Source organism: Oncorhynchus mykiss, chromosome 2 (genome assembly GCF_013265735.2).
Source record: "Oncorhynchus mykiss isolate Arlee chromosome 2, USDA_OmykA_1.1, whole genome shotgun sequence".
Taxonomy (NCBI): domain Eukaryota; kingdom Metazoa; phylum Chordata; class Actinopteri; order Salmoniformes; family Salmonidae; genus Oncorhynchus; species Oncorhynchus mykiss.
In genome coordinates, this window is record NC_048566.1 from 84,436,399 (window position 1) to 84,460,548 (window position 24,150).

The 24,150-nt window shown below is 44.9% G+C and overlaps 1 protein-coding gene across 28 annotated transcripts in view; it reads left to right on the top strand.

Annotated features, from left to right (window-relative positions):
- The window catches only part of LOC110498015 (protein-methionine sulfoxide oxidase mical3a), a 117,291-nt gene that overhangs the window by 12,028 nt on the left and 81,113 nt on the right, over positions 1 to 24,150 (top strand). For all 28 annotated transcript variants that reach the window (XR_005038559.1, XR_005038560.1, XM_036957300.1 and 25 more), the window contains exons 2-5: positions 22,664 to 23,057; positions 23,276 to 23,483; positions 23,688 to 23,804; positions 24,047 to 24,148. Coding sequence is in view for 26 of the 28 variants with exons in the window: in XM_036957300.1 (XP_036813195.1) it covers positions 22,770 to 23,057; positions 23,276 to 23,483; positions 23,688 to 23,804; positions 24,047 to 24,148 (715 nt within the window). In the remaining 2 variants the exon portion in view is untranslated. The remainder of the gene's footprint in view (positions 1 to 22,663; positions 23,058 to 23,275; positions 23,484 to 23,687; positions 23,805 to 24,046; positions 24,149 to 24,150) is intronic.

Genomic DNA, 24,150 nt, shown 5'->3' on the forward strand with positions numbered 1-24,150 from the left:
TCATTGTGCATTTCATAACCTATTTGAATGACCAAGTGTGTGTGCAATTAGTTAATTTTGATTTGATTGCATGATGTTTTTCTCATCACATATTTCATACACAAAAATATTGCACTCAAGTCCAATATATCATTGGAAGCTTGGAACTTCAGACAAACAAGTGTAATGGTTCCACACTCAAAAAGATGTTGCATAAAGCTTACTTAATTTTGTATTTTTTATATTTTTATATCTTCACTCCATCAGGGATAGCGTACACAGAATTTTTGGCTTTACAGCCAGCCTTCTGTTTGTTGGTAAAATGTTATTTTAATTCAAAACAGCAGTTGTAGGGACCAATGAGCAGCAGGTGCTTCTAATCAGGGTTGTGGCTTTTCTGGTCTCCCTGTATACAAGTTAGTCACAAAGAAATACAGAATTGTATGGGAGCTGGCACAAAGGGCAATCAATTGCCTTAGGTGTCCTCACTTGGATACGTTATATCAATTCATTAGAGTTCTGTATTACTATCCAGGTCTGTACCCAAACAATTGGAGCTTCTACTTTTAAAAATCCACCTTTCCAGAAACAAGAGTCTCACCGCTGCCGCTTGCTATAGACCACCCTCTGCCCCCAGCTGTGCCCTGGACACCATATGTGAACTGATTGCCCCCCATCTATCTTCAGAGCTCGTGCTGCTGGGTGACCTAAACTGGGACATGCTTAACACCCCGGCCATCCTACAATCTAAGCTTAATGCCCTCAATTTCTCAGAAATTATCATTAAACCCACCAGGTACAACCCCAAATCCTTAAACACGGGCACCCTCATAGATATAATCCTTACCACCTTGCCCTCCAAATACACCTCTGCTGTTTTCAACCAAGATCTCAGCGATCACTGCCTCATTACCTTTATCCGTAACGGTCTGCGGTCAAACGACTACCCCTCATCACTATCAAACGCTCCCTAAAACACTTCAGTAAGCAGGCCTTCCTAATCAACCTGGCCCGGGTATACTGGAAGGATATTGACTTCATCCCGTCAGTAGAGGATGCCTGGTAATTCTTTAAAAGTTCCTTCCTCACCATCTTAAATAAGCATGCCCCTTTCAAAACATTTAGAACCAGGAACAGATATAGCCCTTGGTTCTCTCCAGACCTGACTACCCTTAACCAGCACAAAACCCCCCTGTGGCATTCTGCATTAGCATCGAATAGCCCCCGTGATATGCAACTTTTCAGGGAAGTCAGGAACAAATATACACAGGCAGTTAGGAAAGCTAAGGCTAGCTTTTTCAAGCAGAAATTTGCATCCTGTAGCACAAACTCAAACAAGTTCTGGGACACTGTAAAGTCCATGGAGAATAAGAGCACCTCCTCCCAGCTGCCCACTGCACTGAGGCTAGGAAACACTGTCACCACTGATAAATCCACTATAATTGAGAATATCAATAAGCATTTTTCTACGGCTGGCCATGCTTTCCACCTGGCTACCCCTACCCCGGTCAACAGCCCTGCATTCCCCACAGCAACTCACTCAAGCCTCTCCATTTCTCCTTCACCCAAATCCAGATAGCTGATGTTCTGAAAGAACTGCAAAACTTGGACCACTACAAATCATCCAGGCGAGACAATCTGGACCCTCTTTTTAAAAATATATCTGCCGAAATTCCAACCCCTATTACTAGCCTGTTCAACCTCTCTTTCATATCGTCTGAGATTCCCAAAGATTGGAAAGCTGCCACAGTTATCCCCCTCTTCAAAGGTGGAGACACTCTAGACCCAAACTGCTACAGACCTATATCTATCCTACCCTGCCTTTTCTAAGGTCTTCGAAAGCCAAGTCAACAAACAGATTACCGATCACTTCGAATCCCACCGTATCTGGCTTCAGAGCTGGTCATGGGTGCACCTCAGCCACGCTCAAGGTCCTAAATGATATCATAACCGCCATCGATAAAAGACATTCGAATCCCACCGTATCTGGCTTCAGAGCTGGTCATGGGTGCACCTCAGCCACGCTCAAGGTCCTAAATGATATCATAACCGCCATCGATAAAAGACATTACTGTGCAGCCGTATTCATCGACCTGGCCAAGGCTTTCGACTCTGTCAATCACCACATTCTTATTGGCAGACTGAACAGCCTTGGTTTCTCAAATGATTGCCTCGCCTGGTTAACCAACTACTTCTCTGATAGAGTTCAGTGTGTCAAATCGGAGGGCCTGTTGTCCGGACCTCTTGCAGTCTCTATGGGGGTGCCACAGGGTTAAATTCTCGGTCCGACTCTCTTTTCTGTATACATCAATGATGGCGCTCTCACTGCTGGTGATTCTCTGATCCACCTCTACGCAGACGACACCATTCTGTATACTTCTGGCCCTTCTTTGGACACTGTGTTAACTAACCTCCAGATGAGCTTCAATGCCAAACAACTCTCCTTCCATGGCCTCCAACTGCTCTTAAATGCAAGTAAAACTAAATGCATGCTCTTCAACCGATTGCTGCCGCACCTGTCCGCCCGTCCAGCATCACTACTCTGGACGGTTCTGACTTAGAATATGTGGACAACTACAAATACCTAGGTGTCTGGCTAGACTGTAAACTCACCTTCCAGACTCACATTAAACATCTCCAATCCAAAATTAAATCTAGAATCGGCTTCCTATTTCACAACAAAACATCCTTCACTTATGCAGCCAAACATACCCTCGTAAAACTGACCATCTGACCGATCCTCGACTTTGGTGATGTCATCTATAAAATAGCCTCCAACACTATACACAACAAATTGGATGCAGTTTATCACAGTGCCATTCGTTTTGTCACCAAAGCCCCATATATTACCCACCACTGTGACCTGTATGTTCTCTTTGGCTGGCCCTCGCTTCATACTCGTGGCCAAACCCACTGGCTCCAGGTCGTCTACAAAACTCTGCTAGGTAAAGCCCTGCCTTATCGCAGCTCACTGGTCACCATAGCAGTACCCACCCATAGCACGTGCTCCAGCAGGTATATCTCACTGGTCACCCCCAAAGCCAATTCCTCCTTTGGCCGCCTCTCCTTCCAGTTCTCTGCTGCCAGTGACTGGAGCGAACTGCAAAAATCTCTGAAGCTGGAGACTCTTACCTCCCTCACTACCTTTAAGCACCAGCTGTCAGAGCAGCTCAGAGATCAATGCACCTGTACATGGCTCATCTGTGAATAGCCCATCCAATCTACCTCATCCCCATACTGTATTTATTTATTTATTTATTTATTTATCATGCTCCTTTGCACCCCAGTATGTCTACTTGTACATTCATCTTCTGCACATCCTACCATTCCAGTGTTTAAGTGCTATATTGTAATTACTTCGCTACCATGGCCTATTTATTGCCTCTATTACCTCTCTTATCCTACCTCATTTGCACATGCTGTATATAGATTTTTCTACTGTATTATTGACTGTATGTTTGTTTATTCCATGTGTAACTCTGTTGTTGTACATGTCGAACTGCTTGCTTTATCTTGGCCAGGTCGCAGTTGCAAATGAGAACTTGTTCTCAACTGGCCTACCTGGTTAAATTTATTATTATTATATTTTTTTATTTCACCTTTATTTAACCAGGTAGGCTAGTTGAGAACAAGTTCTCATTTGCAACTGCGACCTGGCCAAGATAAGGCATAGCAGTGTGAACAGACAACACAGAGTTACACATGGAGTAAACAATTAACAAGTCAATAACACTGTAGAAAAAAGGGGAGTCTATATACATTGTGTGCAAAAGGCATGAGAAGGTAGGCGAATAATTACAATTATGCAGATTAACACTGGAGTGATAAATGATCAGATGGTTATGTACAGGTAGATATATTGGTGTGCAAAAGAGCAGAAAAATAAATAAATAAAAACAGTATGGGGATGAGGTAGGTGAAAAATGGGTGGGCTATTTACCAATAGACTATGTACAGCTGCAGCGATCGGTTAGCTGCTCAGATAGCAGATGTTTGAAGTTGGTGAGGGAGATAAAAGTCTCCAACTTCAGCGATTTTTGCAATTCGTTCCAGTCACAGGCAGCAGGGAACTGGAACGAAAGGCGGCCAAATGAGGTGTTGGCTTTAGGGATGATCAGTGAGATACACCTGCTGGAGCGCGTGCTACGGATGGGTGTTGCCATCGTAACCAGTGAACTGAGATAAGGCGGAGCTTTACCTAGCATGGACTTGTAGATGACCTGGAGCCAGTGGGTCTGGCGACGAATATGTAGCGAGGGCCAGCCGACTAGAGCATACAAGTCGCAGTGGTGGGTGGTATAAGGTGCTTTAGTGACAAAACGGATGGCACTGTGATAAACTGCATCCAGTTTGCTGAGTAGAGTGTTGGAAGCAATTTTGTAGATGACATCGCCGAAGTCGAGGATCGGTAGGATAGTCAGTTTTACTAGGGTAAGTTTGGCGGCGTGAGTGAAGGAGGCTTTGTTGCGGAATAGAAAGCCGACTCTTGATTTGATTTTAGATTGGAGATGTTTGATATGAGTCTGGAAGGAGAGTTTACAGTCTAGCCAGACACCTAGGTACTTATAGATGTCCACATATTCAAGGTCGGAACCATCCAGGGTGGTGATGCTGGTCAGGCGTGCGGGTGCAGGCAGCGAACGGTTGAAAAGCATGCATTTGGTTTTACTAGCGTTTAAGAGCAGTTGGAGGCCACGGAAGGAGTGCTGTATGGCATTGAAGCTCGTTTGGAGGTTAGATAGCACAGTGTCCAAGGACGGGCCGGAAGTATATAGAATGGTGTCGTCTGCGTAGAGGTGGATCAGGGAATCGCCCGCAGCATGAGAAACATCATTGATATATACAGAGAAAAGAGTCGGCCCGAGAATTGAACCCTGTGGCACCCCCATAGAGACTGCCAGAGGACCGGACAGCATGCCCTCCGATTTGACACACTGAACTCTGTCTGCAAAGTAATTGGTGAACCAGGCAAGACAGTCATCTGAGAAACCGAGGCTACTGAGTCTGCCGATAAGAATACGGTGATTGACAGAGTCGAAAGCCTTGGCAAGGTCTATGAAGACGGCTGCACAGTACTGTCTTTTATCGATGGCGGTTATGATATCGTTTAGTACCTTGAGCGTGGCTGAGGTACACCTGTGACCGGCTCGGAAACCAGATTGCACAGCGGAGAAGGTACGGTGGGATTCAAGATGGTCAGTGACCTGTTTGTTGACTTGGCTTTCGAAGACCTTAGATAGGCAGGGCAGGATGGATATAGGTCTGTAGCAGTTTGGGTCCAGGGTGTCGCCCCCTTTGAAGAGGGGGATGACTGCGGCAGCTTTCCAATCCTTGGGGATCTCAGACGATATGAAAGAGAGGTTGAACAGGCTGGTAATAGGGGTTGCGACAATGGCGGCGGATAGTTTCAGGAATAGAGGGTCCAGATTGTCAAGCCCAGCTGATTTGTACGGGTCCAGGTTTTGCAGCTCTTTCAGAACATCTGCTATCTGGATTTGGGTAAAGGAGAACCTGGAGAGGCTTGGGCGAGTAGCTGCGGGGGGGGGGCTGTTGGCCGAGGTTGGAGTAGCCAGGCGGAAGGCATGGCCAGCCGTTGAGAAATGCTTGTTGAAGTTTTCGATAATCATGGATTTATCGGTGGTGACCGTGTTACCTAGCCTCAGTGCAGTGGGCAGCTGGGAGGAGGTGCTCTTGTTCTCCATGGACTTCACAGTGTCCCAGAACTTTTTGGATTTGGAGCTACAGGATGCAAACTTCTGCCTGAAGAAGTTGGCTTTAGCTTTCCTGACTGACTGTGTGTATTGGTTCCTGACTTCCCTGAACAGTTGCATATCGCGGGGACTATTCGATGTTATTGCAGTCCGCCACAGGATGTTTTTGTGCTGGTCGAGGGCAGTCAGGTCTGGAGTGAACCAGGGGCTATATCTGTTCTTAGTTCTGCATTTTTTGAACGGAGCATGCTTATCTAAAATGGTGAGGAAGTTACTTTTAAAGAAAGACCAGGCATCCTCAACTGTCGGGATGAGGTCAATGTCCTTCCAGGATACCCGGGCCAGGTCGATTAGAAAGGCCTGCTCACAGAAGTGTTTTAGGGAGCGTTTGACAGTGATGAGGGGTGGTCGTTTGACTGCGGCTCCGTAGCGGATACAGGCAATGAGGCAGTGATCGCTGAGATCCTGGTTGAAGACAGCGGAGGTGTATTTGGAGGGCCAGTTGGTCAGGATGACGTCTATGAGGGTGCCCTTGTTTACAGAGTTAGGGTTGTACCTGGTGGGTTCCTTGATGATTTGAGTGAGATTGAGGGCATCTAGCTTAGATTGTAGGACTGGCGGGGTGTTAAGCATATCCCAGTTTAGGTCACCTAACAGAACAAACTCTGAAGCTAGATGGGGGGCGATCAATTCACAAATGGTGTCCAGGGCACAGCTGGGAGCTGAGGGGGGTCGGTAGCAGGCGGCAACAGTGAGAGACTTATTTCTGGAGAGAGTAATTTTCAAAATTAGTAGTTCGAACTGTTTGGGTATGGACCTGGAAAGTATGACATTACTTTGCAGGCTATCTCTGCAGTAGACTGCAACTCCTCCCCCTTTGGCAGTTCTATCTTGACGGAAGATGTTATAGTTGGGTATGGAAATCTCAGAATTTTTGGTGGCCTTCCTGAGCCAGGATTCAGACACGGCAAGGACATCAGGGTTAGCAGAGTGTGCTAGAGCAGTGAGTAAGACAAACTTAGGGAGGAGGCTTCTGATGTTGACATGCATGAAACCAAGGCTTTTTCGATCACAGAAGTCAACAAATGAGGGTGCCTGGGGACATGCAGGGCCTGGGTTTACCTCCACATCACCCGCGGAACACAGAAGGAGTAGTATGAGGGTGCGGCTGAAGGCTATCAAAACTGGTCGCCTAGGGCGTTGGGGACAGAGAATAAGAGGAGCAGGTTTCTGGGCATGGTAGAATATATTCAGGGCATAATGCGCAAACAGGGGTATGGTGGGGTGCGGGTACAGCGGAGGTAAGCCCAGGCACTGGGTGATGATGAGAGAGGTTGTATCTCTGGACATGCTGGTTGTAATGGGTGAGGTCACCGCATGTGTGGGCGGTGGGACAAAGGAGGTATCAGGGGTATAAAGAGTGGAACTAGGGGCTCCATTGTAAACTAAAACAATGATAATGATAAAACAATGATAACTAACCTGCACAACAGTATACAAGGCATATAAATAAAGGTGAAATAAAATAAATGGCTTACCACAAAGACCATCAGACTAAAGTCATTCATAAATATGTGGGGCTAACTCATAAACAACATGCAATATCTGATCTGGACAGTGTTCTTGTAGAAGTCTAAATTTGAAATCTAATTCTTTGTTTAAACCATGTGGAGATACAGAATATATTTTATACAATATATCCACATGGCTTCTCTTTGGAGTAATTTGTTTGTCGTAATCACCTACGTGGGGGATGAACTTTATCCATCCCGACACCGCAATTCATTATTGAATAATTTTGTTCTAAAAAGTGTCTTGAAACTGGTGTCAAGATAATCACCACATCTAATACTGGAATTATGTTCTTCAAGGCATACTTTCAAGGCGCGGGAGCTTTTTCCAATATAAGTCGTATTGCAAGCTTGGAACCTCCCCTTGTTGGAATGCAGGGTACATGTCAGTGAAAGTATTCAGCAGGAGTGGACTTACCTGTGCAGGCAGGAGGAGTGACTCCTGAAATGACCTCTGTTATACTGTCATTAGTCAATGCCATGCTGGAATAGACTATATACTATACCACTAAGCTTAGTGACCTCACCTCTTAATAAGATACCCTGGCTGATATTTATGTGTGCTTTGATGAAATCTAAACGACAAACCCTGAAGACTACATGATTAATTATAGCATGCCTGTGCACAGAAACGCCAGGGAGCAGTGCCAGCCCAGGGTTTAGTACACAGCAGATATACCCTTCAAGATGGAGGCTGACGCTGCCTGTCAGGTCACATGCATCCAACACTTTTTCAGTTCACTTTTAAAATGTTCCGTCCTTGATGTAAGAGAACACTTTATAAGGTGAATGTGATTTTTCGATCAGGCTATATTGCAAACAGCTGCAACTTTTGCTCCCACCACACCCCTCGAACTCCAGCCCCTCTTCTCATGTAAACCTTTTGCCTCTTGAAACCACCATATTTCACATTCCCTAACTCTGCATTTGAAGGTGCCCTTGGCTCTTTTACCTTATCTAAAGAAAAGAATGGAACAGATTAACAAAAATGTCCCTGCTTGTCAGAATGTCAGACTTTCCCTCCATGCCCATGGTGGCCCATCCCTCCTTCCCTCAGGGTTTTGTGTTCTGCCCACCATTGTGTGTCTCAGAGATAACCTTCCCCCAGCTCCAGTCCATTGCCACCCTCTCCCCCCATTGTCGTCCACTGCTCATCAAAGCACACTGTCACTTCCTTTCACTCACCCCTCATCCTGTTCCTCACTTCCTCACTTCCTTAGCGACAGTAGTGGGGGATGCCAGAAGAGGGGGCAGGCGGAGGGAGATGGTAGTAGGAATAGGCCTACAGGCGTGTGAGTCAACGAGTGGGACTCCACAGATTGATTAGGATTGAGGCTTTGTTTTGTAGGTCGACTATTTGTCCAGTGTGCAGGCTTCTTCACACCACGTTTGGCCAAGCGTCAATTTAACTAGCGCCTGCAGCCCGTAAAGTCACTTTGGGATTCAAGAGTAATTCAGTAGGAATCGGTTTTCATGCTTTCAGGTAAAGCTATCAGCGTGCTTCATGGCTCTGCACAGTGCAGGGCTTTGGTTACCTTCCCATTTTAATTAATCGACAGCAGCGTTGCTCCATTCACACAGGAAAACCTCTCTTCCTATGGCTCAGGATGTGTGGTGCTGCGCTGAGTGCAGCTGGCAGCAAGTCCTCTTACTCTTAGGAAAGCCATTCACAAGTTAAACCAGTCCTTTCCCACTTCTCCTGTCCGTCTTGGCCAAGTTGGCCTGGCCTGTTGTTGGCTTGAAGCTTTCTAATGAGAGGTGGCCTAACACTCCAATGCTGCTTAGGTATGGTGAGGGTAGATTCTTTCTTTAGCAGGTTTTTCCTATTGATTGATGAGAAGGGGATATAGCCTTGCATTGTCTTCTGTGTCTACTCTTTGTTAAGACAACTCCTTAGTGACATGTCAATAACTTATCCCAACAAATGAGTGTGCTAAGACTGAGATTCCTTGAGCTCAAACATTAGCTGGAAACGGGCTATTCCTGGCTTTATGAAGCCTGGCCCAACCATTCCCTCTTACTGGAATAATAACAGTGAACTTGGGCCTGGTTCTGTGAGAGGAGACTGTGAGAGGAGACTTCTCCAGTGCTGTCTGGAGGCCTGCTGGGGCAACAGCTGTTTTACTGCCTGTCTGTCCATATGACCTGAGGTCACAGGTCATGGTGAGGTCCAACGGGTCAAAGCTGCCCTGGTCACAGGCCCAGAGATCCAGGGCCCTGGGGGCAGAGGGCCGGTGGGGTCTGCTTCTCTCGGTCTCTCTGGTCCTTCCATGATGGACCATAAGGTCCACTGGTTTTCTACCCTCTGAGCTGCTCATAATTCCACCACGCAGCGGGATTAAAGCTTGTGTGTGTGTGTGTGTGTGTGTGTGTGTGTGTGTGTGTGTGTACTGTAGGCTGCAGGATTATGTCTCTGGTGTGCTCTGGGACTGTGTGTGGCATGAGAAAGACATGTCGGAGGCCTGAGCGGTAAAATGCTAGTCACTACATTACTGATCATGACCCTGTTGTCATGGAATTACCATCGTTGCAATATCACTTTCGAATGAGAATAACAGTGTCAGCTTGATAGCCCCAATATACTTACATTGTCCATTTGCCAATGTTTGTAATGCAGGACATTTGTTCATATTTGGGACCTACTGAAATGTCCATTGAACTTTCCATGGCTCATTGTAACATTGCTGTGAGTTGACTGCATTTATTGATTTATTCTCCAACAATTTTTCAACCAAGAGGTATTTCATCAACTGCTGCTTTTAAGATCTCTTACTTAGAAAATCCATCTTCGTGGCAGGAGACAACACATTTGGCTCTGGATGGTCATAAACATAAATTCTGCAAGGATTTTGACATCCCGAAATCTTGCAGTTCACCCTAAAATGCATGAAATGTTACAGTGCAGTTCACTCCTCATTCTTAAGATTGTATGATGTACTGCGCCATTTGCGGTTATCTTTAGCGCCCAGCCAAGCGGCCTGGAATTCTGGCTATTTGCTGAGGCTCTCCAAAGTTTAAACAGTGGCTTTGTAATTAATATGAAGAACAATAATGGAGTAGAGTGCAGAGAGCTGTAGGTTCCCATGCATGACTACTATGAAAGCCAATTGAGTTTAGACTAGCTGCTTTGTGTTATGCAGATATGTCATAATACTGTGGGATATAGCCTAGCTACTGTTCATGTGCGGACCTCTAACCTATCAATCGTACGTTTTAGCCTAAGTGGCGAGAGCGAGTTAAAGCCTCCAGGGATCCTTTTAACATTCTGTGTTTGTTTTGTATCATGAACATGGTCACGGGGAACTTGAATCCTCTCTGACTGGCAAGTGAGATATTTCACGATGGAAACCAACAGAGAGAGTCTGTGTTGTAATATTATTGGTAAGGAGGAGTATTATGGCTCATCCCACATAATAATTGACTCTTTCTCAAACAAAAGGATAACAGATGAAGAAAAGCAAACATGTTCCTGGTCTGAGGCTGAGGCCTCCTCCTCTACCGCTCCACCATTCCACAGTTGACATGACTAAGCCTTGGAAACTAGAAAACTACTCGCTGTGTGGCTCTGTTTGCACCCAGGTTTCAGATTGTTTTTTTTAGACATCTAATCTAATGAGTACCTGGAGATACGCCACCACACACCCTACTATTGCAGTAAAGTATGCAAATGCTTTGAAAGATAGTCCAATATCCCTGGAACCATGTAACCAAGTGAATTTATGACTTACTCACAATCCACTACTAACAAGACATGTTAGAAGCTAGGAGGGCTGTGATGTCTGAGCTGAGATTTGAGAGGTAGCCTAATCCAGGTGACTGACTGGCCTGGCAGGCTCCTGTAATCGAGCACGTGGAGGCATAACACCCCAAAGCAAACACACACTGGCCACACAATCAAATTACACGGCTCCTGTTACTAATAGAAATGTGTTAAGAGTAATCCTTTGTTGCTGCTAAATATTCCCCATGAGTAGTTAAGAGATTTGCAGTTACTACTGTAGGCTAATTAATTATTTTCCCGTTTGTCAGTGACTGAGTTCCCTAACAAATCCATAGTCCAGGTTGGGATGAATTTAATGAACAATTGCTTTCCAATTCAGAAGATATCACATGTCTAATTAAATTGACAAGATTTGTATGGGTCCTCAGATCCTCAAAAGGTTCTACAGCTGCACCATCGAGAGCATCCTGGCTGGTTGCATCACTGCCTGTGGTATGGCAACTGCTCAGCCTCCGACTGTAAGGCACTACAGAGGGTAGGGGGAACGGCCAGGTACTTCACCGGGGCCAAGCTTCCTACCATCCAGGACCTCTGTACCAGGCGGTGTCAGAGGAAGGCCTTAAAAATTGTCAGACTCCAACCACCCTAGTCATAGACTGTTCCCTCTGCTACCGCAAGGCATGTGGTACCGGAGCGCCAAGTCTAGGTCCAAGAGGCTTCTAAACCACTTCTATCCCCAAGTCATAAGACTCCTAAACATCTAATCAAATGGCTACCCAGACTATTTGCATTGCCCCGCCTCTCCCCCTCTTTTATACAGCTGCTACTCTCTGTTTTTACCATCTATGCATAGTCACTTTAACTCTACCTTCATGTACATATTACCTCAACTAACCGGTGCCCCCGCACATTGACTCTGTACCGGTACCCCCCTTTATATAGTCTCACTATTGTTATTTTACTGCTGGTCTTAAATTACTTGTTACTTTTATTTGAATAGCATTCTCACATAGGTGTTCCTTTTTGTCCAGGTGTGAAAGGGCAGTGTGGAGTGCAATAGACATTGCGTCATCTGTGGATCTGTTGGGGCGGTATGCGGATTGGAGTGGGTCTAGGGTTTCTGGGATAATGGTGTTAGCCATGACCAGCCTTTCGAGCACTTCACGGCTACCGCCCCGTAGCACTCACATCAGTACTGTGAAGTGCTACGGGGCGGTAATCATTTTGGCAGGGTATCTTCGCTTCTTTGGGCGCAGGGACTATGGTGGTCTGAAATATGTAGGTATTACAGACTCGGCCAGGGAGAGGTTGAAAATGTCAGTGAAGCCACTTGCCAGTTGGTTGGCACATGCTTTGAGTACACGTCCTGGTAATCCGTCTGGCCCTGCGGCTTTGTGAATGTTGACCTTGCTCACATCGGCTACGGAGAGCGGGATCACACAATCGTCCGGAACAGCTGGTGCTCTCTTGGATGCTTCAGTGTTGCTTGCCTCGAAGCGAGCATAAAAGACATTTAGCTCGTCTGGTAGGCTCGCATCATTGGGGAGCTCGCTCCTGGGTTTCCCTTTGAAAGCCCAGTAAAGGTCCAGTAAGAGCGACTTGTGAAAATAATGATATAGAACTTACGTAGTATGTCCAGGTCCATAGTCTGTATGTGCCCCATAACTGCATAACACATACAAGCTGCTGCTACTGTTTATCTTATAACCTGAGGCCTAGTCACCTTACCCCTTTACATGTCTGCCTCCATCACTCCAGTATCTCTGTACAGTGTAAATATGGTATTGGAACTGACCCTGTATATCAGGGATCATCAACTAGATTTTTAAAATTATTATAAAAAAATAATTGCTGAGCGGATGGTCGGTGGGCAGAAACATGATTACAAATAATTTGTAGACTGCAAATTGACCGCAAGAATCCCAAACAGATATGTTTGACTAAAACACAAACCTTGCTTATGTTTGTATATGATCAAGTGTGTCTCTATTATGCGTGGGAATACTTGAACAGATTTATTACATTAAAATCACTTGGAGTTGCTTTAAAAAAAAGAAAGTATTTTATGTCCAACAATGAAAATAAAACCTTTTTTTCTTGCTCAGAAAAGGGCAGTCATAGGCCTAATGTGAGCAAGAATGAAACATGTTTTGTGTCCAGACGTCATAATTGATCTCTTCTTCTTTGTCCAATTTTGCCTCAGTTCCCAGTCCCTCTAGAATCACATTTTGCATGCGCTCGTTAGCTATTCGTCTGTCACTGAGACTACTCTACCTTAAACAGCCTCATCCCAGGAGCACCAAGAGAAGGATGATTGTGTGATGACACACTAGCTGTACCACTGTGATTACCCAGGTTCCTCTGGTCCCCCAGGAGTGGTATTCACTTCCTCTACACCACCTGACTGCTCTGTGGAGGGGATGACATCATGCCGTCATCATGCTGTGTTTTAGTTCAGACAGCAGAGTGTCTGGAGCATGGGGAGCCCTTTCCGGAACAGTCTCTGGAGGCTCCCGTCACGGAGTTCACCAGGAGAACGCTTCTTTCTGGAACAAAGAAGGAGAGAGGGGAATGACAAAGGGAAGCAGAATCTGGAGAAGGAGGTAAAGGAGGAGGGAGAAATTGGATGATTGAGGGTTTATTTGCTCCTTTCTCAGTCTAAAGGCGTTGATCATCTGCTGTGGAGAATGAACACTTAGTCTTAGGTTGAAGCCTGGGCACTTTGTCTGTTTATTGTGTCTGGGACCTCAGACCATCTCTCCAAGATCCTCTGAACCGGCAGAATATATGTCATGAATTAATGTCTCTAAAGTCCACTCCATGTTTTGGCTCCCGAGTGGTTTAAGGCACTGCATCTCAGTGCTAGAGGTCGTCACTACAGACCCTGGTTCAATTCCAGGCTGTATCACAACCGTCCGTGATTGGGAGTCCCATAGGGCGGCGCACACAATTGGCCCAGCGTTGTTAGGGTTTGGCCAGGGTAGGCCGTCTTACGTAATTAATAATTTGTTCTTAACTGACTTGCCTAGTTAAATAAAGGTTAAATGTCAAACAACCAATGGACAGCGAGGATGTCCATTCAAACATGTAATCCGCTACATTTGCTAACCAGAGTGATGTAATCCAACCTCATATGAATGTGTTAATTTGCCTGATTGTGCGTGTGTGTGTTTGTCTGTGAGTGTTTGCGTTTGTGTGTACCCTTTAAATTTGTGTGTGTGTGTGTGTGTACTATTTGTACATGTGAAAGCCTGCCATGTGTCCAGATGCCACAACATATTTGCTTTGTGAGGCAGAGAATGATGCAAATTATGTTTTGCTGCTTCTTTGTATTTCATTTGTTTCTTACTAGAGGTCGATCAATTATTTATTATTATTATTTTTCAACGCCGATACCGATTTATTGGAGGACCATAAAAAGCCGATGCCGATTTTAATTTAAAAAATGTTTTGTTGTTGTAATTTATTTATTTATTTTATTTCACCTTTATTTAACCGGGTAGGCAAGTTGAGAACAAGTTCTCATTTACAATTGCGACCTGGCCAAGATAAATCAAAGCAGTTCGACACATAAAACAACACATGGAATAAAACAAACATACAGTCAATAATACAGTAGAAAATAAGTCTATATACGATGTGAGCAAATGATGTGTGATAAGGGAGGTAAAGGCAAAAAAAAGGCCATGGTGGTGAAGTAAATACCATATAGCAAGTAAAACACTAGAATGGTAGATTTGCAGTGGAAGAATGTGCAAAGTAGAGAGAAATAATGGGGTGCAAAGGGGCAAAATAAATAAATGCAGTAGGGGGAGAGGTAGTTGTTTGGGCTAAATTATAGATGGGCTATGTACAGGTGCAGTAATCTGTGAGCTGCTCTGACAGCTGGTGCTTAAAGCTAGTGAGGGAGATGGGTGTTTCCAATTTCAGAGATTTTTGTAGTTCGTTCCAGTCATTGGCAATAATGACATTTACAACAGTACTGAATGAACATTTATTTTTACTTTATATAATACATCAATAAAATCAATTTAGCCTCAAATAAATAATGAAACGTGTTCAATTTGGTTTAAACAATGCAACAACAGTGTTGGAGAAGAAAGTAAAAGTGCAATATGTGCCATGTAAGAAAGCTAACATTTAAGTTCCTTGCTCAGAACATGAGAACATATGAAAGCTGGTGGTTCCTTTTAACATGAGTCTTCAATATTCCCAGGTAAGAGGTTTTAGGTTGTAGTTATTATAGGAATTTTAGGAGTATTTCTCTCTATGTGATTTGTATTTCATATACCTTTGACTATTGGATGTTCTTATAGGCACTTTATTATTGCCAGTGTAACAGTATAGCTTCCGTCCCTCTCCTCGCTCCTACCTGGGCTCGAACCAGGAACACATCGACAACAGCCACCCTTGAAGCAGCGTTACCCATCGCTCCACAAAAGTCGCTGCCCTTGCAGAGCAATGGGAACAACCACTCCAAGTCTCAGAGCGAGTGACATTTGAAACGCTATTAGCGCACACCCCGCTAACTAGCTAGCCATTTCACATCGGTTACACCAGCCTAATCTCGGGAGTTGGTAGGCTTGAAGTCATAAACAGCGCAATGCTTGAAGCATTGCGAAGAGCTGCTGGCAAAACGCACGAAAGTGCTATTTGAATGAACGCTAACGAGCCTGCTGGTGCCGACCATCGCTCAGTCAGACTGCTCTCTCAAATCATAGACTTAATTATAACACACAGAAATACGAGCCTTAAGGTCATTAATATGGTCGAATCCAGAAACGATAATCTCAAAAACAATACGTTTATTCCTTCAGTGAAATACGGAACCGTTCCGTATTTTATCTAACGGGTGGCATCCATAAGTCTAAATATTCCTGTTACATTGCACCACCTTCAATGTTATGTCATAATTATGTAAAAAAAAAAAAAAAAAAATCTGTCAAATTAGTTCGCAACGAGCCAGGGGGCCCAAACTGTTGCACAAACCCTGACTCTGCGTGCAATGAACGCAAGAGAAGTGACACAATTTCACCTGGTTAATATTGGCTGCTAACCTGGATTTATTTAAGCTAAATATGCAGGTTTAAAAATATATACTTCTGTGTATTGATTTTAAGAAAGCATTGATGTTTATGGTTAGGTACACATTGGAGCAACGACAGTCCTTTTTCGCGAATACGCACCGCATCGATTATATGCAACACAGGACACGCTAGATAACTACACTTGGTTGATGATATTACTAGTTTAACTAGTGATTATGATTGATTGTTTTTATAAGATAAGTTTAATGCTAGCTAGCAACTTACCTTGGCTTCTTACTGCATTCGTGTAACGGGCAGGCTCTTCGTGGAGTACAATGTAAGGCAGGTGGTTAGAGCGTTAACTGTAAAGTTGAAAGATTGAATCCCCGAGCTGACAAGGTAAAAATCTGTCGTTCTGCCCCTGAACAAGGCAGTTAACCCACCATTCCTAGGCCGTCATTGAAAATAAGAATGTGTTCTTAACCGACTTGCCTAGTTAAATAAAGGTGTGTAAACAAAACAAAAAATCGGCCAAATCGGTGTCCAAAAATACATATTTCTGATTGTTATGAAAACTTGAAATCGGCCCTAATTAAGCGGCCATTCCGATTAATCGGTCAACCTCTATTTCTTACCCATACAAACACTGTGCTGGGGGTTTGATTTAAGGACACCTGAATAGGCCTACACAATAAACATATTGATTCACAGGCTTCATCTTGAGAAAAGCTTGACTCGTTTGCATTGCATCTCACTCTTGATGTCACTTAGCTATTTCTATAATGTCCATGATTTGTTAATGTCAATGCCCTTCTCCCATTCGTAATTGGTGCCGTAAAAGTTCCCGACACTGAAATGTGATAGGCTAGTTCTTAATGTGCTGAGTTTTATTTATGCATACACTATGTAACAGAGATGCATGCATAGCATTTCCTGTGGCGAGGATAATATGAGTATCCACATTGCTCTAGCACATCTAATTATAGGCTTCTCTGGAAGCACACTAGCATACTGCACACCGGTGACATGGTACATCCTGTGTTGACTGTCTGGCTTGAATCACCCAGCAAACCCCCCCCACCCTGCCCAAACTTGAGTCATTTCTGGGTTGTAGTGAGGTGAAGTGTGCCACGGAGCTGTAATTCTGGGGGAGTGCTCCTTGCTCCTCCTCTGGTCTCGCATGATGTGTCCTCCTCCAGACTAGAGCCTTGCGGTTTGGATTTCCAGGACCTTGAGAGTAAATCCTTTGGTCCCTGTGAGCAGTGAGTCAGTGTGGGGAATTACCACATTGAGCGCTTCTAAAGTTAACTTTCAGGCTCGGCTCAATTCCAGCCAGTCTCAAAAGGGTGATATTGTCCTGCCAGAGCAAACAAGGAGACCAAGATACTTTGTCCACTGAAATCTGGGAAATGTTTACTCTGCTTTTCTGGTTCTTCTTGACCTCAGTGTTCCAGTAGTGGGACTGTTCTCCTCTCCCCTCTCATGTGCTGTTTAAAGTCTTATTCTGACCCCCTGTTTTCAGCCGAGATTTATTTTTGGAACTTGAGGACTAACTCCAGAGGTGTTTTTGAAGTTCCACTACATTCAGTTTGAGGAAACATACACCTTGTATGAAATGAGAATCCCAGAAATAGATACTTCCTGGTTCATAGTTCTACTATATAGTTCTAGTCTGCTGCTGGTATATTTCAGAGGTTATCCAAGTTACAGGGAGGAACTAAACCAGTCCACCTATGCAGGTGAACCCACACAGACTGAACCCACAGGTGCAGAAAGCCTTCTCAAGGAGCCCTTTGAGGTATTTAGGGATGGAGGTGGTGTTGAGCAAAGGGATAAGGGGGCCAATGTGGAGAGGCCACCTCTGCCGGTGCTGCTCTTCCAGAGCTGGGAGGGAGAGCCAAATCCAGAGCCTAGTTGTTTTGACAGCGATGAGGAGTTGGCAGGGTGCGAAACAGCGATTTGGAGCCCATGTACCTGCCTCACAATCTAGTCTTGTCTGACACTAACAGGTCCTAGGTCAGCAGTGTTTCCCCCTGTATTAATTTAGCTGTGGCACACCGCTGCTGCTAAACTGTTGCCACCACTGGTGCTGTGATGGTCATGGAATTTTGGATGACTGTAATTGGCCAGCCAAATGACCGCGGTCACCGTATTATCCGTTTTGAATAGTAACATGTACGCTTCTGACTGCATGTTCTGCCATAGAAATTTAATGAATAAAACAGCCGTGGGCTTCTCTTTGAAGAGGTAGGGTTTCAGATGTTTTCGGAAGATGGGCAGGGACTCTGCTGTCCTAGCATACCTGGCAGAATCATATCAGGATTATTTGCATTAATCCAGTGGGCATTTGTTTTGCAAGATCCATCACATAAATCCACTATAAATCCACTATAATTGAGAATTTCAATAAGCATTTCTCTACGGCTGGCCATGCTTTCCACATGGCTACCCCTACCCCGGTCAACTGCCCGGCACCCTCCACTGCAACCCGCCAATGCCCCCACCATATCTCCTTCACCCAAATCCAGATAGCAGATGTTCTGAAAGAGCTGCAAAATCTGGACCCCTACAAATCAGCCGGGCTAGACAATCTGGACCCTCTCTTTCTAAAATGATCTGCCGAAATTGTTGCAACCCCTGTTACTAGCCTGTTCAACCTCTCTTTCGTATCGTCTGAGATTCACAAAGATTGGAAAGCTGCAGCAGTCATCCCCCTCTTCAAAGGGGGTGACACTCTAGACCCTAACAGCTTCAGACCTATATCTATCCTACCCTGTCTTTCTAAGGTCTTCGAAAGCCAAGTTAACAAACAGATTACTGACCATTCGAATTCCACCATACCTTCTCTGCTATGCAATCTGGTTTCAGAGCTGGTCATGGGTGCACCTCAGCCACGCTCAAGGTTCTAAACGACATCATAACCGCCATCGATAAGAGACATTACTGTGCAGCCGTATTCATCGACCTGGCCAAGGCTTTCGACTCTCAATCACAACATTCTTATTGGCAGACTCGACAGCCTTGGTTTCTCAAATGATTGCCTCGCCTGGTTTACCAACTACTTCTGCCACAGGGTTCAATTCTCGGGCCAACTCTCTTTTCTGTATACATCAATGATGTCGCTCTTGCTGCTGGTGATTCTCTGATCCACCTCTATGCAGACGACACCATTCTGTATACTTCTGGCCCCTTGGACACTGTGTTAACTAACCTCCAGACGAGCTTCAATGCCATACAACTCTCCTTCCGTGGCCTCCAACTGCTCTTAAACGCAAGTAAAACTAAATGCATGCTTTTCAATCGATCGCTGCCCGCACCTGCTCGCCCGTCCAGCATCACTACTCTGGACGGCTCTGACTTAGAATACGTGGACACCTGGGTGTCTGGTTAGACTGTAAACTCTCCTTCCAGACTCACATTAAGCATCTCCAATCCCAAATTAAATCTAGAATTGGCTTCCTATATCACAACAAAGCATCCTTCACTCATGCTGCCAAACATACCCTCGTAAAACTGACCATCCAACCGATCCTCGACTTCGATGATGTCATCTATAAAATAGCCTCCAACACTCTACTCAACAAACTGGATGCAGTCTATCACAGTGCCATCCGTTTTGTCACCAAAGCCCCATACACTACCCACCATTGCGACCTGTACACTCTCGTTGGTTGGCCCTCGCTTCATACTCGTCGCCAGACAGGATGACCACATCAGTGACTCAACCCACTCAGGTGACGCACCCGTCCCAGGGACGGTATGAGAGAACCCCAGTAAGCCAGTGACTCAGCCCCTGTAATAGGATTAGAGGCAGAGAATCCCAGTGGAAAGAGGGGAACTGGCCAGGCAGAGACAGCAAGGGTGGTTCGTTGCTCCAGAGCCTTTCCGTTCACCTTCCCACTCCTGGGACAGACTATACTCAATCATATGACCCACTGAAGAGATGAGTCTTCTGTAAAAACTTAAAGGTTGATACCGAGTTTGCGTCTCTGACATGGGTAGGCATACCGTTCCATAAAAATGGAGCTCTATAGGAGAAAGCCCTGCCTCCAGCTGTTTGCTTAGAAATTCTAGGGACCATTAGGAGGCCTGCGTCTTGTGACCGTAGCGTACGTGTAGGTATGTACGGCAGGACCAAATCAGAGAGAGAGGTAGGAGCAAGCCCATGTAATGCTTTGTAGGTTAGCAGTAAAACCTTGAAATCAGCCCTTGCTTTGACAGGAAGCCAGTGTAGGGAGGCTAGCACTGGAGTAATATGATCAAATTTTTTAGTTCTAGTCAGGATTCTAGCAGCCGTATTTAGCACTAACTGAAGTTTATTTAGTGCTTTATCCGGGTAGCCGGAAAGTAGAGCATTGCAGTAGTCTAACCTAGAAGTGACAAAAGCATGGATTAATTTTTCTGTATCATTTTTGGACAGAAAGTTTCTGATTTTTGCAATGTTACGTAGATGGAAAAAAGCTGTCCTTGAAATGGTCTTGATATGTTCTTCAAAAGAGAGATCAGGGTCCAGAGTAACGCCGACGTCCTTCACAATTTTATTTGAGACGACTGTACAACCATTAAGATTAATTGTCAGATTCAACAGAAGATCTCTTTGTTTCTTAGCCCATATGTAAACAGCCCATCTATCTACTTACCTCATCCCCATACTGGTATTTATTTATTTTGCTCCTTTGCACCCCAGTATCTCAACCGGCACATTCATCTTCTGCCGATCTACCATTCCAGTGTTTTATTCCTATATTGTAATTACTTCGCCACCATGGCCTATTTATTTCCTTAACTTACCTCATTTGCACTCACTGTATATAGACTTTTTGTTTTCTTTTGGTCTACTGTATTATTGACTGTATGTTTTGTTTATTCCATGTGTAACTCTGTGTTGTTGTATGTGTCGAATTGCTATGCTTTATCTTGGCCAGGTCGCAGTTGTAAATGAGAACTTGTTCTCAACTAGCCTACCTGGTTAAATAAAGGTGAAATTAAAAAATTAAAAATACATGTGAGCTACAGAAACACAGCTAACAAAACAACAGTGCTAGGTGAATGTGTACTTGAATTAAAGGGTAGGTACATAAAATTAAAAAATAAACTACATTTCCTAGATAGCATTGTTGTGTAGCCTACCCAGAACATCCAATTGTGTTTTTCTATGAAAAAAAGTGTGATTCTGAGAGTGAAAACCTAAAAAGGTTGGGAAATCTGAAAGCCACCAACTCATCAATTGCTCAGAAAAATGGTTGGATCAAACCGAGTAGAGTACAGAGCTGTTTCCTTTCATTCACTGCTGACCAGTTTGCATTGCTCATGCTTCCTCCATTGTTTTAGCATGTCGGTGCAATGCATTGAACTAATAAAATATGGCTTATGGCTGTTTTTAAAGGGCACAGTCTGCACTTTAATCCAGTCTTGAAGAGAGTAGACAGAGAGGCATTCCAGACCTGGCAGCTGATTTATAGACACCAACATGTGTGAGGGAACTCTCCCCTGAGGTGAAAGGGCTAGACCAAGACCATTTTAAAACCACATTGCATGTTTTAGCAGGTTAACAAATGGAACAGAGGAAAGTGAACATTCATAAACAAGAGACATTGCCGGGTGCCTGCTGTTGATTCCATTAAACCACCACAAGCTGAATGAATGGGAGTTATTTTGTAATTTTTTTATTAAAATGTTTTTGGATGACAGAAGGAAAGACTTCCTGTGTTCAGAGTCTGAAATTCTGTACCACTGAGAGCAGCGTGCCATGCTCACTGGTGCCCCTGTTGCTTTTCCTGTTTGGCCTGTGTGTTCAGTGGACTTCCTGTCTCTGGTGGCAATGGCCTCATTCCTAGATAACAGGGTTAAGGTCCTGTGGCCACAGAAGCCCTCGCCAATCAGCAAACAGTCAGCAAAAAACAGTCAGGAAACACTGGCACTGCAACAAAGACCTGAGGTAACCACTCTTTGGTTCGCTAGCTAGGTAGGCTACCTCCCTTGCAAGCATTGCATTTATGTCAAAAAGGCTGTCTTGTAATTGATCACAGAGGGATTTCACCAACATAATGGCTCACAGTCACAACTGATGCTTGTGATGAGAGGAAAGGCAAGGAAGGGTCAGTCAAAGGCTGATCAGCTAGATTGTTGTCATTCAAATTCTCATGTACAATCAGCCTATGGATATTTTGTTGATGTTCTGGCATTTATAGCTGATTAGGCCAATCTTCCATACCCTGTTTATGATGCAGTGGACTTGATATCCTGCAGGAACGGAACATGATATCCCATTAGATCCTGCTGGATCACTCCTTTTTCTAGACTATTAATAGAACAGCATAAAGGAGAGAGTCTACACTGTCACCTGTGGTATGTCCAGCAAGTTCCTATTGAAGATCATTTAAGGCGTCACTACAGACAGCCTTGTTCGATTCCAGGCTGTATCACAACCGGCCGTGGTTGGGAGTCCCATAGGGTGGCACATAATTGGCCCTGGTTTGGCCGGTGTAGGCCATCATTGTAAATAAGAACAAGTTCTTAACTGACTTGCCTAGTTAAAAAAAAAAAAAGGAAGTTCCAAATCAGCCTCAGTAATGGGTCTTGATGACATTGTGAAATATGCAGACATTACCCTAACTCAGTAATAATTGTGCTTGTCTTCTCGCTCCCTGACAGAACGAAGATGCTTGAGGCAGGGAGCTAAAGGCCTCACCAGAGCGGAGTGCGTGCTAGAGCCAGGGGCTGGGGCCTGACCAGAGGCCCCTGAGAGGGTTGCAGGTCCATGGGGACCATGGGGGATCCTGGAGGCTTCACCACCACAGGGGAGCGGGTGAACCCTGCCCACGTAATGTTTGACCGCTTCACCCAGGCCTCCACCTGTAAAGGCACGCTCAAGGCCTTCCAGGAGCTCTGTGACCATCTGGATCTCAAGCCCTGCGAGTACCGGATCTTCTACCACAAGCTCAAGTCCAGGCTCAACTACTGGAAGGCCAAGGCACTCTGGGTTAAGCTAGACAAGCGGGCAGGCCAGAAGGAGTACAAGAAGGGACGAGCATGTGTCAACTCTAAGGTGTGACTATTTTTCTGTCTCATATCCTTGTTCAAAGTACCTCAGAGATAATTGTTCTATATATAATAGGGTTGTGCCCATATCCACATTGTAATATTGTCTATTTGCCCTTGTTGAATATTGTAATATTTTGCTTTAATCGATATCTCCAGTGTTCGATAATATCTTAATATCAGCCAGATCTAGTACTGTGTATGCTATATTTTCCACATCCTTAGTGTCTGATCATTGGGGCGGGACCATGTGGCCTGCGGACGGCCATCGAGCTGGGCTTCCTGGGGGCCAAGGTGGTGCTGCTGGAGAAGAGAGACGCTTTCTCCAGGAACAACGTGCTCCACCTGTGGCCCTTCTCCATCCAGGACCTCAGGGGCCTCGGGGCAAAGAAATTCCACGGAAAGTTCTGCGCTGGAGCCATCGACCATATCAGTGAGTGGATAAGACTATCCTACTCCCATTTCCTACTCTGTCTTTTAGAAAATGATTTCATGTTTTACTGTGTACAGCATTATCATCTATGAGGAGAAGACTTCTGGTGCTTTCCAGGACCATAGATCAACTGTAACATTGTGGTGTTTTCAGTTGTTGAAGCTAATAAATGTTCTCCTCTAATCTGTCTGACTCTCTGTGCAGGTATCCGCCAGCTCCAACTGATGCTGCTAAAGGTGGCCCTGCTCCTGGGCATCGAGATCCACGTCAATGTGGAGTTCAAGGGTCTCATCGAGCCCCCCGAGGACCAGGAGAACGAGAGTAAGACCCTTGTGAAGTGACTGCTCTAATGACTGCATTAAGACCCATATCATATGACATGCCTGCTCTTCATCCAAACATTTATGGGAACAAGGAAGGGCAATGTGTTCATGTTACTGTATGCTACAGTGCTAACAGAGAGCTCTCTCTCATCCCTCATGGTTCTCAGTGAAACCATATGCTAAATAATAGAACGTTACATGTCTTGTCTTGCTCATTTTTCCCATGGTGTGTTTTTGCAGGGATAGGGTGGAGGGCTGAGGTCCACCCCAGGACACACCCAGTCAACGAGTTGGAGTTTGACGTCATCATTGGGGCAGACGGAAGAAGAAACACGCTGGCAGGT